General features: G+C 50.0%; 1 protein-coding gene across 1 annotated transcript in view; it reads left to right on the plus strand.

Moving 5' to 3' along the window:
* The first annotated feature begins 724 nt into the window (after positions 1-724).
* The window catches only part of tekt3 (tektin 3), a 22769-nt gene continuing 3287 nt past the window's right edge, over positions 725-20206 (plus strand). The window contains exons 1-6 of the mRNA XM_061232601.1: positions 725-1564; positions 10522-11122; positions 12834-12917; positions 13018-13088; positions 14482-14625; positions 15369-15591. Of these exons, the coding sequence (XP_061088585.1) occupies positions 10562-11122; positions 12834-12917; positions 13018-13088; positions 14482-14625; positions 15369-15591 (1083 nt within the window). The 5' untranslated portion in view covers positions 725-1564; positions 10522-10561. The remainder of the gene's footprint in view (positions 1565-10521; positions 11123-12833; positions 12918-13017; positions 13089-14481; positions 14626-15368; positions 15592-20206) is intronic.

The following is a 20206-nucleotide window of genomic DNA, read 5'->3' on the forward strand; positions in this document are numbered from 1 at the left end:
ATCAGACATGATGCCAGGCAGACACCACCCACCCACCCCTCCACCCCCACTCACAGACCACAACCCCCCCCTCCACCCCCGCCCCTGACTGTTCGCCTCGGAGACTGTGGGCTCTGCGAATGAAATCTAACTGCGCTGAATCGATCTCCCTCTGAGAGAGAGAGAGAGAGAGAGAGACAGAGACAGAGGCAGAGATTCCATCTCAGCGTTACATCTTATCTTACTGTTGACTCACCCCAATCATCGCCATTGTTGTTGTCTTTGTTGTGGAAATGTTCATGTTCACTTATTATTTTACTGTACATTTTAACTGATTTCTGTACGCTTCGGCAATATTTACATCTGTATTTCCCACCGATAAAGCAACTTCAATTGAATTGACTGAGAGAGAGACAGAGAGAGACAGAGAATGGAGAGAGAGAGAGATGCCATCTTAACCGATTCCCTTTTTAAATACTGAAGTGCTGAACATTAATATTGCTGTTGTTATTGCATTGTTGTGACAATGTTCACTGTCATAATTACTTTACTGCACATATATACGTATTTTAACTGATTTCTGGATGCTTTGGCAATATTTACATACAGTGCGTATTTCCAATAAAGCAACTAGAATTGAGTGAGAGAGAGAGAGAGAGAGAGAGAGAGGGAGGGAGAGAGAGAGGGAGAGTGAGATAAAAGAGCAGTTACAGAGAGAGCCAGCAGGTGACAGGTTAACTGGATGCCCTTGGGGAACAGTGCGCAGGTTGGACCGGGGAGTGGGGTAAGGGAATAAGGCTGAAGGCGTTTGCCAGGCGCTTCGTTTCCCGGCGATTCTGGGCCGTGAAGTGGACACCGCTCGACCGAAACAGAGAGCCCTCTCTCCGCATCGCCCGGCGAAGGCGCTCCATTAAGGGTTTTAGTGTGTCCTGTTTCCCAGGGAGACCGGGGGTGTCGCACAGCAGGAGGAGAAGATCAGCGGAAAACCTGCCCCTGACCCTGCGTCAGGAGTCCGGTCCGGTCCTGGACACACACAGGAGAAACTCCAACTCCGGCTGCGGTCAGCGACCCAGAACACAAACACGTGGACCGTTTCTGACCCTGCGTTAGGCGTCCGGTCCAGTCCCGGACACACAGGAGAAACTCTAACTCCGGCTGCGGTCAGCGACCCAGAACACAAACACGTGGACCGTTTCTGACCCTGCGTTAGGCGTCCGGTCCAGTCCAGTCCCGGACACACAGGAGAAACTCCAACTCCGGCTGCGGTCAGCGACCCAGAACACAAACACGTGGAAACGTTTCTGTGGCTGTGGTAGGACGACGTGGTCCCAAATGAGCCTGGAAACGCGCTCAAACCAGCCGGTACCGGATACTGCAGCGGAGTGACCAGGGCAGGAATACCACACTGTTTCAGGGGTGGTGAGACACATGCAGGCTGCCAGCAGGGGGGCTGCTACAGTCTAATAACAGCAGCAGACCTGGGTCAAATACGTCATTGTTTTGGATTCAAATACACTTTGCTGAGCGTGTCTGGCGTATAGGAACCTATGAAACACTCGCAGAAAGAGCAAACCCGGCCCAACAGGTTCAATCCCACCTCTGGCATTTCACAAATATCGCAGTTATTTTGCAGACCAACGCAACTTACAGTTGATTAGACTAAGCAGGAGACAATCCTCCCCTGGAGCAATGCAGAGTTAAGGGCCTTGCTCAAGGGCCCAACGGCTGTGGCTACACTGGGGCTTGAGCCACCAACCTTCCACATGCCAGCTAAGCACCTTTGGACAAGTCATTACAATAAAACAGTTTTAGAGTAGTTTGGCCATAGCACCATAGCCAGTGCCTCGTACCTGCGTCAATCCCTGGAAGCAAAATTAGTGTAATTGTTCGTTAGCTTCTGCAGCTTCTCGTTTGCTTAGTTACAGGGCTCAGGTTTCTGTTTGGAGTCGCCGCCGGTGTAAAGCTTAGTCGCACGGTCGGCCATAAATCATTAAACGTGGCCGACCAGCACGTCAAAACCTTCCCATGAGCACCAGGGCTTTCTGCGGGCCTCGGCCCTGTTATAACTGCCAGTTCCATGGCACAGCACTCTCAGAAATACAGTGACAGTGGAGGTACGTTTTTGTTCTTCAAGGATCAACGTTTCCCCAAATGCACCCTGACAGTACAGTAATGTTCTCTTTGGGTACAAAGAAGTACATTTTCCAAGCAAAATAGTTACAAATTAGCTATACGTACAGTGACGACCATAATTAATTGGACAGTGACACATTTTTTCGTAATTTTGGGGCAGTACTGAAGCGCTTTGACTTTGAAAGGATACAATGACAATGAGGTTGACAATTTGTGGGCATTTCAACCATATCGGACGAACCGTTTAGAAACGATAGCACCTTTCGTACATGGGCCCTCCATTTTAAGGTCCTACAAGCATTTGTTGAATTGGGCTTCACAGATGTGTTTCGTTAGGCAGGTGTGTTCATTTGTGTCGTTAGCGAATGCAGAAGAGAGCTGTTGACTGTAGAATTTGCCATGGCCATTGGAGACGGTGTCGTTGGGGCGTGACAACATGAGGAAAGTGAAAGAGAGGAGTACAGAACCAAAATAACAGAAATGTCCGTGTCCAAGGAACGTCTCTGCTCACTACTAGTTGGGAGTGCACTTTCATGCACCTACAGGATTCTGCCCCAGCGTTTGTACCCTTTTAGGCACTTTCCATGCCTTTATTTCTGAGAGAGCGGTCTCAGCCAGTTTCGGGGGTCAGGCAGGCTTTTGGGGTGCAGGCCAGCTCCGTTATAGCTATCATAAGTTCCATGACACCAGTCTCAGGCACAAGGCTCGTCTCTGGCACCCCTCTGCATTTTCGGGTCAGTTCTTTGGGGTCCCACCGTCACCGTCACCATCACCGCCATCCCTGGCCTGAAGCGGTTTGCCCCGTAACCCGCGACGATCCGCTTTTATCGCCTGTGTGCCAGAGAAAAGCGGCTTCCTGGCGGCTGGAAGGGGGGGGCATTGTTCGGGCCCGGGGGGGCCCCTGCGCTGAGATTGGCGGAAAGAATCGCGTTCCGCCGGCGGTAACCGGAGACGGCGGTCATTATGATGCGTTAAATGGCCTTCTGTGGACGCTTCCTGGCCCATGAATCATTCACCGGCCCACGGTAACCTATATGGCCGTGGGTACTCACCTCAACGCGGGGTGCAGGCTGATTGAGTTCGGCCAAGCCTGACCTGGCTGCACTGTGGCTTCTGAGCGAGGAGCCTCCCTGAAATGTGCTGAGAATACACGCTACATCCTGTCAAACTGTCACATGACAGGCAGGGGCAGGAAATGAATGTCACATGTTTTTGTTGGGTTTTTTTTTTACGGGAGGAAACCCAAAAAAAAAATCATATGGCTGTGTTTAAGTAATGGGCCCCCGTCATGTGACATTCTTTGCAAATCCGTGAAACTTGAAGCTGATGGTTCTGGTTATTGAACCTCACTGGCCATAACATAACAAGACAGGAATGGATGTTTCTCAATCCGACGGCAATGACAGTTTTAATGCTGCCGCAGTGAAATCGTGTAAGTTCAGGAGTGTTTCGATTTCACTGTGGCAGCATTAAAACTGTCATTCTTTCTTGGGCTAAATAACAATTCACTGCTAGGAGACTGACTCATATGGGCACCAGCTGATGAACGCAACACTCGATGGTGTTTGAAAGAAGGACACTGGGAAGGCCTTGTGGCGTGTGGGGTTGTATGCATTTCATTAATGGGAATTTCTCCTTAAACATTCACCAGCAACAGCAACACTCATTGCACTACACACTACTGTATCGATCTCATATCATATGCTGGTACCCCACAATACAACCCACACTGGAAACCATTAATAAACATACATAAACTTACAGACAGTTGTACACATTACAACACACATACACCACAGTGTCCAAGTTTTTACACAGAAAACAGGTTATACCCATTGCTATGGGGGTACTGGAGCGTCACTAACTAGTTTAGGCACTGTACCAAATTAACTGTGTTTGCACCCTTTATCACCTAGGCAGCTGGATGAAACATACGGAAACAAAATGGCCGCTGTCCAGCTCTCTGGTCAGTCGCTCGCCCCAATGCGGATTCAGGTGGGTGAGTACCGCACCGTGGTTAATGGTTCAGCCGGCGTCCCTGTGGGTCCAACCTCCACCTGCGTTTCATTCGGGACAAGTTCCGGCACGCTGGGAGCGGGGCGGCGCCCCAGTGCATGGTGGGATAGGTATCAAGACGATGTAATGTCTTAGCTGATGATGTGAAGTGCTTCGAGATACAAAAACCAACTTTCACACAATGGAAATGTGTACTGTACGTCCGAATGGTCGCCCAAAAGCAGAACTAATGCAGCGTCCCATTAGACCGGCGGTGGCCAGCCCTTATCCCAGGAAGCGACAGGATCTGCTGGTTTTTAATGATGTTTCCTCAGCACATAACTGATAACCGTATCAATTTTTGGATTCGATTTTTGATTTGATCGATGATACATTCATTAGACCAGAAAATAGCACCAGCAGTTCTCTTGACGCGTGCCGTTTGATTTAACGTGAAAGAACAGATTTTCAATAAATATCAGTGATCTACGGCACCTTTTTTATCTGTGAGTACGACAGTGCAGTCAGCGCCAGGGTGTGTGGCTTTTCCTGTGTGCTGAAGTGTGAACAGGGCTGATATCGGAGGAGAGCATCCTTTTATCCAGAGTGCTGGGTACACGCAGGACTGCAGCAATCGATGTGAGAGAGGGAATTATCCAATCAGGGCAGGAACCTGTTCTTTCACTGCGACCCTCTGCATGACTCAGGCGTTTTCACACTGAAGCCAGCTCACGGTGTGTGTGAGAGAGAGAGCGTGTGTGGCTCTGTGTGTGTGTGAGAGAGTGTGTGTGTGGCTCTGTGTGTGAGAGAGAGTGTGTGTGGCTCTGTGTGTGTGTGAGAGAGAGAGAGAGAGAGAGAGAGAGAGAGAGAGTGTGTGTGTGTGTCTGTTTGCATCTGTGTGCATAAGTGCCACACGAAATTGAAGAGAGAGAGACAGAGACAGAGAGAGAGCGCAAGAGAGAGGGGGACAGAGAGAGAGAGGGAGGGAGAGAGAAGGAGGGAGAGAGGGAGAGAGAGAAAAGGAGAGAGCGAGACAGAGAGAGACAGAGAGGGAGAGGAAGAGAGAGAGAGGGAGAGAGATGTGAATGTCCACGGCGTGTGTTTTTCTCAGAACATTCCAGGAGGGTGTGTCCCCCTGTACATTGAGCCCTTTCTGCAGCCCTGGTGTCAGAGTTCCATTTCCTCTGGCCTTTGAGAGGTGGGTGGGGGGGGGGGGTGGGCATCGAGGGGCGCCCCAGAGGAATCATGTTTTAGGATCTGCACAGTCGTGAAGGTGAGGAGGGGTGGGGGGGGGGGGGGGGTCTACCCTCGGCTTTGAGATTCATCCCTCTGTCTGTTCTGCAGATGTGGTTGCCAGATGGGCTACACCCAGCCCAAACAGGGATCACATCCAACATCACAAAGGCCTGGATTCAATCAAGGCACATCCTTATCTCTGACTAAATAGCCAATAAGTGCAAACTTGTTTTTTTTTTGGTCCGGCAAACAAAGTTACTGTGTGGTAGGGTAAGATGGGCGATCTCTGAACTGTCATCTCCAAAGTATGTGTACCGTAAACAAACCAAAAAAAATAATTATTGTATTTATATCTTCTTAGAGACACTTTCACAACAGAAAATAACACAGGGAAATTGGAAAACACAACAGACCAGGCCGAAACGCCCAACAACCCCTAACAGTTGTTTTAAGTTAACTTAAGCGAGATAGCTATTTCCGGGCCTGGTTGTGAGACCGGACACCGCTCCGGGCCCCTCCCCCTGGCGTGAGCCGAACACGCCGGGCGGACCGCCTCGCTCTGGGCCCCTCAGGGTCCAGATGCAGGGTCTGGGCCTGTGCTGCAGGGGCAGAAACAGGGCCCAGGGCCCCCCCCCAAACCCCCCAAACCCCCCACCCCAGCCACGGTCCGGGTGTCACGTTTCAGCTCCTGAATAAAAAGCAGTCTGTTTTTTTTTTTTTTTTTTTTTTTTTAGGGGTAGAGGTCAGGGGTGACTGCTGTGGGTGGTATTCGGGTTTCCTCTCGGTGGAGAGACACGTTCTCCGTTACCGCGTATTAGACCCGTAACGGGCTCTTCTTCCTAGATGTGGATGGGCGTTAGATATCACTGGGTCTGGTGCGGCGGCACGGATGGCGCGGTGGGTAGCACTGCCGCCTCACAGCAAGGAGGTCCTGGGTTCGAATCCCCGTCGGCCGGGGCCTCTCTGTGCGGAGTTTGCATGTTCTCCCCGTGTCTGCGTGGGTTTCCTCCGGGTACTCCGGTTTCCTCCCACAGTCCAAAGACATGCAGGTTAGGCTGATTGGAGAGTCTAAATTGCCCGTGGGTATGAGTGTGTGTGTGAATGAATGGTGTGTGTGCCCTGCGATGGACTGGCGACCTGTCCAGGGTGTATTCCTGCCTTTCGCCCAATGTATACTGGGATAGGCTCCAGCCCCCCTGCGACCCTGTTCAGGATAAGCGGGTTAGGATAATGAATGGATGAATGAATGAATGAATGAGGTCAGGGGTGACTGACTGCTGTGGGTGGTATTCAGGTTTCCTCCCGGTAGAGAACACGTACTCTGTTAGCGCGTATTAGACCCGTAATGGGCTCTTCTTCCTGGATGCGGATGGGCGTTAGACACCACTGGGTCCACAGGGGAGCACAGCACTAGTGACCCATGACTTGAGGCAATCATTGACTGTGTCCACCCTCCTACTGTGTCCTTATGATGTGTACTGGCTGCATACTGCATGCTGTTTAGTGCATGGGAGGGGCGGTGGGCGAGGGCTGGGAGTGTCCTAAGACGCTCTTCCCCTGCGTGGTCATTCACACGTGGCCCTTGTTGCTATTGGAAGAAAACATCGGCAAAAGTTCCCAGCGTTTTTTTTTTTGTTTTTTTTTTTAACAAATCAGCACCTCAGAATTTTACGAGACCAAAACGGTCGTCTACTCCTTGAAAAGTACGCTCTCAAATATACTCGGCGAAACCCTGGACATAAGAGCATCATCCTGGGGTTTTAAAAGTACTGAGAGAAAATTTCACCTACCAGTGCGCCCGTCAACAGCAGACCGGTGTGCTGATTTGGACACGGGCATTGCGTGTTGTTATATGTGGAAAATCCTTTTGATTGGCTCAGACCGGTCTCGATTGACAGCAGGCCGTTGTGGCTCCTCCCACTTTTCCATGTACTACTGTTGTTGAAATATCTGCTCCAGTGCCAGGCTATTTGTGGGAACTATGGGTATGAAGACTAACGGGTACAACAAAGAGCCACCACCGACCTTTGACCTTTGACCTTGGGCTGCCTCCACACACGAGAAGAATGCCACTGAGCTCTGTTACAGGGTCCATGCCACTTAAGGCAAAGGTCAAAGGTCATGGGTCAATGCCAGGGAGACACACTAATGGCTTATGTCTATGTTGTTGCCAGCAGCCGAGACATACCAAAATACTGTCACAGTAGGGGCATTCCTGTTTGACAGGCTCCTGGGAGTGGTATTGGTCTGCTGTAGCTTGCACGGCAAAAGGGAATTCATTTATTTATTAGATAGAGACAAAGAGCTGGATTATATCAACATTTGTTATTCTGAACTCATAATTTAACGCAAGTGTGGGTTTTCTTAAAAAAATGTTTACTATGCAAACACATCTTGATGATTTAATGGTACTGTGTGTATGAGGGAAAAAATGTGAATCTTGCTTGAAGCCATGAATCAAAAGCCTAAGGCGAGATCCATGCCTTAAAAATCAAAGAAGCTTCTAATTGTAAGCTATGCCTTTGCGTGGCATGTGAGATTTTACAGAGTCTTATTATAATGGTGACAGATTTACATCCTGTACGTCCTGATACACGTTTAAACAGTGGGGGGGGGAATGAGCTGAGTTTCAGACAGAAGTCGTTTCTACTTTAAAACCAAGACCACCGCTTGCAGACAACAATGTTCAATTTCGCAGGAGGCAACACAATTAATGTGTGTATGAAATATTACTTCGACCTATTCGATTAAAAAAGAGCGAAGGCTTTTCTTTCTTTTTTTAATTTTTACCCCGGTTACAGTCCACCTCATTGCGCAGAGAAGCAAAACGGGTCACTTCTGTTTCGGCGTGCGATTAACTCATTGCGCGCTCACTGCTATAGCAGTCTGACGCTACATTGCTGTCCAGGTCCTGCACCGGAGAGCTTTAAAGGAGAGCTTTAAAGAGGCCCCGCACCGTGACGTGTCGGTTGCAGGGTGTCACTAACACACACACACACACACACACACGGAAACACAAACACACTTCTGTGACCGTGCCAAACCAGCCATTGTTTATCTACCGTCTATCAGGCTTAATGAAAAGGCGCGGAGTAGCAACATGGACTTTCAAACACTTTTGAAGGACATTACTTCCCATAACATAGTCCACGAGTGTGCTTAACGATAAGTCGTTGTACGTTAATGCACGGTTTATATTTGCTACCTTTGCATTATTTATGGCGTTTCGGGAGAGTGTTTATAATAGATCCGGTTGTTGTGGTTACAGTAATGGACATCTGGCAGTTTTGATTCCAAAGACACCCTGTTAGGCAATGAAATCCGATCAGAATATGGGTGCGTGTCCTGTAAATTGCTACATCGTCATTTTTGGTGCGTGTTCATTATTCAATTACGTGCATTTTCACCCACTTGTGGTATAATTTCAGAAGACTAAAAAGCGCATGGGTATTTTAAGGACACCTACAAATTACATAAATGAAAATATGCCCATATATATTTTTTACAAGATGCCATTGTGTTTGCATTCGTTGCACTCAACTGCTGACCTGTACCTTTAGTGGAAAAATATGGCATAATTTATTTTTGTCTTAGCTCCTTGGTTGATGGTGGTTACCAAGGGCAACTGCCTCTGTGGCAACTGAGTTATTTCAGACAACTACACTGTGAAGGACCGCCCCTTCGCCGGACAGATTGGCTCAAATTCTTCCCCTTCTACCGCATTAGTGGGTAGCGCTCCTGTCCATCAATAATATATTCGCGGATACCTTCGCTAATATCCCGAAGAGTTGTAGCTACAGGTGCGCGCAAAACTCTGGTCGCAGGTGAAGCTCGTCCCTGAACAGCGAATGACTGAAGCGGGAGATTGACCAGTTCTGTCACGTAAGTGCTGCGCTTTATAAATCAATACGATTTGAAAAGATGTCGGATGTCACGTTAATGTCATTTGTGATTTATGTTCCGTGTATTTCTTTCTTGCTAAACGATATTCTTACATATCTACTACTTTATAATCATGAAGTCATTTATAGTCACAGGTGGGAAAAAACCCAGGTTCTGAAAGTAAATGTCCTTCCCTATTATCATATTCCAATTATATATTCCATCCATAATTCCAATCGATGTGCTAATTAGCACAGTTATTCTGCCAGGAGGTAGAACAGCAAAGTGAAATGAGTTGAGTTCGTGGATGAAGAAAACCAAGGCAGGACTTTTATTGTCTGACCCCTGGACATTCCAACACTGTTTATAATATGCTCTGGATAAACTACTAAACAAAATAATGCACGAATGAATCAATACTAAATAAATTAAAGTGCCACACACTCTCCAGATGAAGCTAAAGAATACTTACATACTTGTTTTGTGCACTGTACATATGCATGTAATCATTGCTATCAAATTAATGTTTATTTAAGTTAGTTTTTAAACAGAGGCACTCTTTTGCAATATTTATATATATATATATATATATATATATATTATATTATGTTATACACACAATGATTTAAACACATTCATCATGTAGCCAGTAAAAACAAAATCGGTGACAGACTAAGATATGTAAGAATACCCCCCCCCCAACCGACTCCACCAAATTAATGTAAACCATATTTGGTATTTTGTATCAGCGGTGTTGTCTCAACCATTCGCTGAAGTACTGAAGAAAACCGTTGCCTCTCGCAGTGAGAGAATAATCGTTAGCCAGCTTTGTAAGCGTATTCTTTTGTTTTTATTCAGTGGTTTTCAATTATAGGTGTGTTGCAGAGATATATCGATTGTCCGCAGTAACATGACCTCAGCGTTCTCTGGTCCCTGCTCCTTTCATGTGAGTGTAGTGTGCAATTACAGAGTCCCCCAGGTAATTTCAGCCCGTAGCCTAGTCGCTAAGGTACGAGGACTGGGACCCAGAAGGTTGGTGGTTCGATTCCCGGTGTAGCCACAATAAGATCTGCACAGCCGTTGGGCCCTTGGGCAAGGCCCTTAACCCCACATTGCTCTCTGTGCTCTCTGCTTAGTCTAATCAACAGTACAGCGCTTCGGTTTAAAGCGCCAGGCCAAATAAGAAATGATTATTATTTATTTCCCCGTTGGAATACAACGCGGTGAGCTGTCTGGGACCCCAGGCGACGTGTGTGAGCCGGCAGGCGGACTGACCCCCCTTCTCCGCCGTTTCAGGACAGCGGTGGAACCTGAGGGGCGGGGCGAGGGGTGAGACATGGAGCTGATGGGGTCCACCCTGACGGCCACGTACTCCCGGCCCAAATCCAGCCACTTCCTGCCGGCCATCTCCACCATGGCGGCCAGCTACCGGAGCCACCAGCCGCTGGTGGCCCTGGCGCAGGGCTCGGGCATGCCCTGGAGGACCAGCGGGTACTACAAGAGCGGCAACGGCGGGGTGTCCGGGCTGGCCGCCTCGGGCCTGGCGCGGTCCAAGACCATGTTCTACCCGTCCAACAGGGCGGCGCTGACGTCCCGCTACACGCCGGACGACTGGCACAAGTCCAACCAGTGCAACTACCGCGAGTCGGAGTCGTCCCGGAACAGCGCCGAGAGGCTGAGGCGGGACACCATCCGGATGATCCAGGACAAGGACCAGCTCACCCGGCACACCCAGGAGAGCACCAGCAAGAACATCGGCGAGCGCATCACCGACATCTCCTTCTGGAGGTCCGAGCTCAACCACGAGATCGAGAACATGGTGGCCGAGATCGGAGCCCTCTCCGAGGTGAAGAGGAGGCTGGAGAGGGCCCTGGCGGAGACGGAGGGACCCCTGCAGGTACGGTGTGCGTGTGTGTGTGTGTGTGTGTGTGTGAGTGTCAGTGTGTGTGTGTGTGGGTGTGTGTGAGAGAAAGAGTGTGTGTGTGTATATGTGTGCATGAGTGAGTGTGTGTGTGTGCGTGTGTGAGTGAGTGTGTGTGTGTGTGTGTGCGTATGAGTGAGCATGTGTGTGTGTGAGTGAGACAGTGTGTGTGTGTGTGGGTGTGTGTGAGAGAAAGAGTGTGTGTGTATATGTGTGCATGAGTGAGTGTGTGTGTGTGCGTGTGTGAGTGTGTGTGTGTGTGTGCGTATGAGTGAGCATGTGTGTGTGTGTGTGTGTGTGAGTGCGTGTGTGAGTGTTTGTGTGTGTGTGTGTGAGTGTCTGTGTGTGTGTGAGTGTGTGAGAGAGAGAGAGTGTGTTTGTGCGTGTATGAGAGAGAGTGTTTATTTGTGTGTGTATCTGAGAGTGTGAGAGAGTGTGCGTGAATGAGAGTATGTGTGTGAATATGTGTATGCAATGTTGCCAATTCACTGGAATTGTATTTATTCGTAATCACATTCTATGTTGCTGCTGAGTTTTTAAATGTACTGATTGTGTGGAGGTGGACAGCATTCTATTATTAATGTGCAAAACTTTTGCATTGTGTTATATCATCCATTGGTTGGGCAGATGTACTTATCTGGAGCAATTAAGATACATATAAATAGCAGGACATATCACAAATTTCACTCAGTAACAGAAAAATATCAGCCCTGAAGGCCCCGAAATAGCACACGAGGTAGAGAGAGGTGGCGAGAGAGAACTCCCCGGTGGGGAGGAATCCGGAGAGAAACCCGCCTACTCAGGGTTTCCCATCCTCTGCTGGCCGACCGGTTGAGATGGTAACAGTTCAGGTATTAAACCAGCGGGTAATCTAGGAAGGCGGCGCAGTCTTGAAACAAAGACATCACTGGTATCACATCACACCCTATCACCATTCTCACCCCCCCCCGACCCCCATTTTCAGTTTGTAAAGGGGGGGGGGGGGGGCATCGTCCAGAAAAGCCCTTATTTAGGTCACAAGTGTTCCGTGGCGGTAACCTGGCAACCCCCTGTCAGTCAGATTGTCGAGGGCGATCGATTGTCTCGCCCAGATTGCTTCGGGGTGCACAGTGTCAGGTTCGTCCGACTGAAGATCTGGTGACTTAATGAGGCGGGATCAGGTGACGAGAGTGTTTCCTTCATACACAGCCAGGCAACTCACACCCGTCCCCATGATTCATATTTACATTCATTGCACAGCTGACATCAGTGAAAGCTTGATAATTCATTTTTTAATAAAAGTCAGAATTTTCAATTGATTTTCTATCGCCCCAACCAAGCCTGATTGTAGGCTTTCCAATGACGATGGACATGAGACAGTCTGGTCTTATATTACATGGACAAATGTTGTTGCTGTTATTATTATTATTATTATTACTACTACTATTGATATTATTATATTGTTAGTTGTAATAGTAGTAGTAGCAGTAGCAGTAGTTTCAGTAGTAGTAGTAGTAGTTGTAGTAGTCGCATGTTGCTATTCCTGTTCAACATCTTCCACATCCACACCAAGGAAAAGCAACAGAAGTTGGACAAACAAATCAAACAAAAACCAAGTTGAAGCCAACAGAACTTTAAATGGGAGACGGGGCGTATGTGATGGTTATTTGTCCAGATGAGAGGTTCATACTTCCTCTCTCACTGGCAGGTCTCTCAGGAGTGCCTGTACCACCGGGAGAAGAGGATGTCCATCGACCTGGTGCACGACGACGTGGAGAAGGATCTCCTGAAGGTCAGTCCCGTCCAGCTCGGGTAAAAACTCAACGCCGCTAGCGGTCTGGGTCAGGGATCCCTTCGCCCCCCGGGTAACCGCGAGCGTGTGCTTTCTGCAGGAAGTGGAAGTGATCAAGTCGTGTCAGGAGAGGATGAGGAGGCACTTGGACCGCGCCATTGCTCAGCTTGCGTGAGTCCGCGCCGGAGGACACAGACACAGACTCAAAACCCACCTTTTCAAACTCTACCTTAGTCCTCCCTCCTGATTTCCCCTGCCCCTCCTTTCTGATATCCCTATCCTTGTCTAACACCCCCCCCCACCCCCCAAAAAAAAAAAAAAAAAAAAAAAAAAATGCACTTCTGATGACAACTATGTTTAGAACAGCATTTCCTGTGTATTTTGCTAGTTTCTGGATGTGATGCTCTGACTTATGGTAGAACCTATGCACTTGTAAGTCGCTTTGGATTAAAAGCGTCTGCCAAATGACTAAAATGTAAATGTAAATGTAAATGTTTCTGGAACGACGGGACGATGGGGTGTCCTGGCCCTTCTGAAAAGGGCCGGCGTTGGTGCAGGTTTTTTTGTTTTAGCCCAGCACTATGACAGCTTATTCGACTACACAACCACACTTAAGTAGTTATCGTGTTGGAGAGCCGCGGTGGCGCAACAGGCTAAGACGCAGCAGACTCGCGGTTGCAGTATGCTGCAGTTGCACACCTAGGACCGGGGTTCGATTCTCGGTCCTGCCAAAAAGCCAAGTTTGGCCGGCTCACGTGGAGCAGCAATAATTGGCTCGCTGCTCCAGAGGGAGGGACTTGGCAGGGTTAGTAGATAGCCGCACAAACAAGCACCTCGGGCGCCTCGGAATCACGGTTACAGCTTGGGAGGCGTGACGGCTTGAAGAAGGTGTATCACTCTCCCGTTGGCCGCTGAGGGACGGGGTGTGGGCGGTGTATCTAATACTAGCTCTAATTGAATCAGACAGGGTCCAATTGGCTACCAAATTGGGAGAAAAAAAAAAAAAGTAGTTAGGCTCATACTTCCTAGGTTAAGTAATCAGGCTCAACCGAGGGGGAATTCCTCACCACTGACACTGAAATGTTTAGGTACACTTTAGTGGTAGGAAAAGGCGAGCATTGCTGCTAGTGTTGGGCTAGTGTTGGGCTAGAACGTGTACCCACACTGACCCTTTTCAGATAAGTTTTAGAAATGAATGAATTCTGGCTTACCTCTGGTTATTTTGGAGTAGTTGTGTGTGCTGATGTGTGTGGTGAGCGTTCTGCTGCAAAATGGCTGCCGTTGCATCACCCAGGTGGGTGCTGCACATTGGTGGAGGTTGAGGCCAGTTTCCCCCTCATCACTGTGAAGTGCTTTGAGTCGCCGACTGGCAAGAAACATAAATGCAAGGAATAATTACTTAGATAGTTTCATTTTCTTCTTTTTTTAAAAAAACAATTCAATCACAACAGACGCAGAAAAATAACACAGGGTGAAATGATGAAAAGGATATGCGTTTAGCGAGCACGCTCTCTCTCTCTCCCTCTCCCCCTCTCTCTCTCTCTCTCTCTGTTTTGGGGCTCAGAGCTAACCGAGGCGCGCAGCACGAGCTGGAGAAGGACGCCAGTGACAAGGTGAGCGCCTTCCGCATCGACGACAGGTGCCACCAGCTCCGCAACAAGTCCGACGGGATCAGCTACCACCGCGGCGTCGAGCGCAACGACCCCTCGTGAGTTCTGCCCCCGAGCCGACTTCATACACAGCTACTTACAGCTGATTGGACTAAGCAGGGGACAGTCGCCCCTTGAGTAATGTGGGGTTAAGGGCCTTGCACAAGGACCCAACAGCTGTGCAGATCATAAATGGTAAATGGCATTCATACACACACTCACACACCGATGGCGATTGGCTGCCATGCAAGGCCCCGACCAGCTCGTCAGGAGCATTTGGGGGTTAGGTGTCTTGCTCAGGGACACTTCGACACAGCCCGGGCGGGGGATCGAACCGGCAACCCTCCGAATGCCAGACGACTGCTCTTACTGCCTGAGCCATGTCGCCCCTCATATTGTGGGTACAGCTACCAACCCCCAGTCATGTACCTGGGCTCCAGGCTGCCCTATGGACTTATGTGCCCACCACTCTCTTGACTGTGGAGATTTTGTCAGTTTTTGAGGGGGCAACATTTTTTGATGGGGCGACATTAGCTCAGGCGGTAAGTGCGGTTGTCTAGCAGTTGGAGGGTTGCCAGTTCGATCCCGCCCAGGGTGTGTCAAAGTGTCCCTGAGCAAGACACCTAACCCTGAATGCTCCCGACAAGCTGGCTGGTGCCTCGCATGGCAGTCAGTTGCCGTCGGTGTGTGAGCGTGTGTATGAATGGGTGAATGAGGAGCATCAATTGTACAGCGCTTTTGGATAAAGGCGCGATATAAATGCCGACCGTTTACCCTCTCCGGCTGTGCTGTGTGGGCCCAGGCTGTCCCTCCCTGAGACGTGGTGCAGATTCACGGACAGCAACATCCTGCACTCCCAGAGCGAGCGAGCCACCTCCCACAAGCTCCGCGACGAGATCGAGATCCTCCTCAACGCCACGTCCACCCAGATGTGGAACCAGTTCAACACCGTCAACGTGGCCTTCACCAACCGCCTGTCCGAGACCGCCGACGCCAAGAACAGCCTGCAGACCCACCTGGCCAAGGTGAGCGGGGGTCAGGGGTCAGGGGTCAAGGTTCAGGGGTTGCGTACTCTGTCTCCAAATCCTAACTACTCCAAATCCTTAATATATGTACTGACTACTACACATATGGTGACATTGGCTCAGGCGGTAAGAGCAGTCATCTAGCAGTCAGAGGGTTGCCGGTTCGATTCCCACCCTGGGCGTGTCGAAGTGTCCATGAGCAAGACACCTAACCCCCAATTGCTCTTGACAAGCTGATTGGTGCCTTGCATGGCAGCCAATCGTTGTTGGTGTGTGTATGAATGGGTGACTGCGAAGCGTCAATTGTACAGCGCTTTGGATAAAGGTGCTATATGAATGCCAACCATTTACTTAAACTGTACATAATACGGGCGGCACAGTGCTGAAGTTGGTTGCACCGTTGCTTCACAGCAAGAAGGTCCTGACCTTCTTGAGCCCTGCCCAAGCCCTGTGTCTGTGGGGGAGTTTGCTTGTTCTCCCCATGTCTGTGTGGAGTCTGCATGTTCTCCCCATGTCTGTGTGGAGTTTACATGTTCTCCTCGTGTCTGTGAGGAGTCTGCATGTTCTCCCCGTGTCTGTGTGGAGTGTGCATGTTCTCCCCATGTCTGTGTGGAGTCTGCATGTTCTCCCCGTGTCTGTGTGGAGGCTCCTGCTATTGCCCTTGACCAAGGCCCTGGCCTCAGAACTGGAGTTGGTCCCCAGACGCTGCACTGTGGCTGCCCACTGCTCCTGAGTGACTAAGGATGGGTCACATGGAGAGGACGTATTTCATTGCCTTTCGAAGCCAATGACAATAAAGTTGAATCTAATCTAATCCAGGGTGTTCCCGAATGCAGACCATGAGTACATTGAATGAGAGCGTGATAAGACACTGGCCCTGTGTTCCACGCACACACACAGATGTATTTAACATTGTGCGAGACAAGGCCGGCTGGCAACGCGCAAAACACGAAGCACGAAGATCGTTAGTCTGTTAGTCCCTTCCCTCTCCAGCCCGTGTGCATCTCGTAACTAAGATCAGCCCTGGGGACCGAACTGCCTACAGCTGTGGCTGCAGGCCAGGTCAGCCACCCCCCCCCCCCCCCACGCTAGGGTTGCCTGGTTTTCAACTGGAATGTCCAGTTTTCTGATTATTCCTGCAGGTCTGGTTTGTGGGCCCCAGCGGACAATACACTGTCTGGTCTGAGTAACTGATTGGACGAATTTGCTGTTAGTTTGTAATGAATTTACGTCTCAGCCAACCACCCCCTGGTCCATGATCTGTTCCGATAGCCACACGCCCCTCATCCCCCTCCCTTCCTGGGGCAGCGCTGGCTCAGAGCAGTCGTCTGGCAGTCGGAGGGTTGCCGGTTCGATCCCCCGCCCGGGCTGTGTCCCTGAGCAAGGCACCTAACCCCTAAACGCTCCTGATGAGCTGGTTGATGCCTTGCATGGCAGCCAATCGCCATTGGTGTGTGAGTGTGTATGTGAATGGGTGAATGAGAAGCATCGATTGTACAGCACTTTGTTCTTTCCGTGTCTGTGTGGAGGTTGCATGTTCTGCCCGTGTCTGTGTGGAGTCTGCATGTTCTCCCCGTGTCTGTGTGGAGGTTGCATGTTTTGCCCGTGTCAGTGTGGAGTCTGCATGTTCTCCCCGTGTCTGTGTGGAGTCTGCATGTTCTCCCCGTGTCTGTGGGGGAGTGTCCATGTTCTCCCCGTGTCTGTGTGGAGTCTGCATGTTCTCCCCGTGTCTGTGTGGAGTTTGCATGTTCTCTCCGTGTCTGTGTGGAGTGTACATGTTCTCCCCGTGTCTGTGTGGAGTCTGCATGTCCTCCCCGTGTCTGTGTGGAGTCTGCATGTTCTCCCCATGTCTGTGTGGAGTCTGCATGTTTTCCCCTTGTCTGTGTGGAGTCTGCATGTTCTCCCCCATGTCTTTGTGGAGTGTACATGTTCTCCCTGTGTCTGTGTGGAGTTCGCATGTTTTCCCCGTGTCTGTGTGGAGTGTGCATGTTCTCCCCGTGTCTGTGTGGAGTTTGCATGTTCTCTCCGTGTCTGTGTGGAGTGTACATGTTCTCCCCGTGTCTGTGTGGAGTCTGCATGTCCTCCCCGTGTCTGTGTGGAGTCTGCATGTTCTCCCCGTGTCTGTGTGGAGTCTGCATGTTTTCCCCTTGTCTGTGTGGAGTGTGCATGTTCTCCCCATGTCTGTGTGGAGTCTGCATGTTCTCCCCATGTCTGTGTGGAGTCTGCATGTTCTCCCCGTGTCTGTGTGGAGGCTCCTGCTATTGCCCTTGACCAAGGCCCTGGCCTGAGAACTGGAGTTGGTCCCCAGACGCTGCACTGTGGCTGCCCACTGCTCCTGAGTGACTAAGGATGGGTCACATGGAGAGGATGCATTTCATTGCCTTTCGAAGCCAATGACAATAAAGTTGAATCTAATCTAATCCAGGGTGTTCCCGAATGCAGACCATGAGTACACCGAATGAGAGCGTGATAAGACACTGGCCCTGTGTTCCGTGCCGGTTCGATCCCCCGCCCGGGCTGTGTCCCTGAGCAAGGCACCTAACCCCTAAACGCTCCCGACGAGCTGGTTGATGCCTTGCATGGCAGCCAATCGCCATTGGTGTGTGAGTGTGTATGTGAATGGGTGAATGAGAAGCATCGATTGTACAGCGCTTTGGATGAAGGCGCTATATAAATGCCAACCATTTACCATTTGATGTGAAAAGTTCCGATAGTGACAACAACCAGGGCCACGCCCCAGGGACCGCCAACACTCCCGATAGCACCCCTCTGGCAGCCATACCCCCCTGCTTCTCACCTGCGACTCGTGCCGAAACCAGGCCCCTACTCCGCACGCTGATGGATATGTACCTTTGGGGGGAAAATGATTAAATTCTATGATTTAACCAGCGTTTAAACTGCTTCTGCTCTCCCTCAGTCAGGCCTTGGGGTTGATTACACTCAGACACGTCCTGGGACTGAGTACAAGGTCAGAGCTGTATTCACAGCCTGACATACTTATTTCTCTCCTGAATGAAACTGTCAACAGCTGATAGTTTCCATCTACAGACGCATTTCAAGTCAAAAACAAGTCCGTGGCAGTTGCATCATAAAATAACATTGTTTTTCGTCTATCACAATAGATTTCTGTGAACAGCAATGGGGGGGGGGGGGGGTACTGTAAAGTAGAAATTGTATTTGTTTCATTGGCTGCTTTAACCTTCCAAACAAGAAAAGGGGGGGGGGGGGGGGTTGGTTTGAAGGGAGGCCCAATGTGTCCAAATTTCGTGTGACTGGATAAAGCACGAGTTGGATTTCGACCAATGTGAAAATCGTTGAGCTAATGACTTTCCATGATAAGCGGCGGACAAAATATGCCACGCCGGAGTTTAAGCTGCTAATGCTGTCGAGTCTGTAATGTATTATTAATGGCTTTGTCAACATATAGTCTGACTGCCGGGCCAGACTCTCCTTCATCCCCTGCAGGGAAGTGGTCGCTGCTTCCTCCCAAGGAACGCAAGAGCCCACAACCCCCGAGGACTCCCCAGGGCACGGCATTGTGGGATATGCCGCCATTTTTCGTCCGTTTTCTTGCTTTTCTTTCACGTCGGGGATGAGGAAACATGGCAGGGAAAGACCTTTCCGATTGCAGAGCAGCAGTTTCCCCCCCCCCCTCCAGCGTCAGGGCAAACACAAACAGGGCCGAAGTTGGAGCCTTGGGGAACTCCTATCAGAGGTTATCACACAGCCTTGAGCACTTATGTGGGGAAAAAATGGGCCTTTCTTTATATACTCGTCTGGGAAACAGGCTAGCAAGGTTCGAGAGGGGACAGTCGTTCAGGAACGCATGAGCGCGTAAGCGATCAACCCTCTAAATCGCTTATCGGTTTATCTGAACATCTGCAGCGCCACGCCCTGGCCCTGAATGACCCTGGTGTGAATGAAAACCCTCCTCCTCCCCCTCCTCCCTCTCCTCCGACCCTAACTCCATGAAGTGAAAGGCATACAATCGCAAAACTGAATTTATGGTTTCGTGGGGACACCAGGTCAAATACGTCATTGCTTTGGATCCAAACGCTGTACTGAGCTTGTCGGGTGCTTTGGAACCTATGAAATACTCTAAAAAAAAAAGAAAAGTGCTCTCTGGTCCTCCTGGTCGGCTTGATTGGCCCCAGGCGAGATCATTTGAGCACAGCGGGACATTTTAATTCAAAACAATTACGTATCTGTCCCTGGTCTGGGGGAAACAGGCTGGGATGGAGGCAGTTGGAGGTAAGCACCTTAGTCAGGCACCTTGACTGGGGACTGCTCCACTGGGAGCGGGAAAGTTGTCGGTTCAAGTCCCAGTGCAGCACAATACGATCAGCTGTCGGGCCCTTGAGCAAGGCCCATAACCACACATTGCTCCAGGGGGGGACTGGCCCGTGCTTAGTCTAATCGACTCAATTAGGATTAAAAGCATCCGCTAAATAACTCATGTAATGTAATGTAATGTGGATGTCGGGTAGAAATATACAGGCTTTCCTTCCCCCTGGACCTGACCGGGGGAGGGGGGGAGGGGGGTAATTGGGGCCGTCCCGTGGAGTTGAGCCTTTCGCCCCCGCCCCCCTCCCCGTTGTTTACACATGGTGACATA

This window comes from Conger conger, chromosome 2 (assembly GCF_963514075.1).
Source record: "Conger conger chromosome 2, fConCon1.1, whole genome shotgun sequence".
Classification (NCBI taxonomy): domain Eukaryota; kingdom Metazoa; phylum Chordata; class Actinopteri; order Anguilliformes; family Congridae; genus Conger; species Conger conger.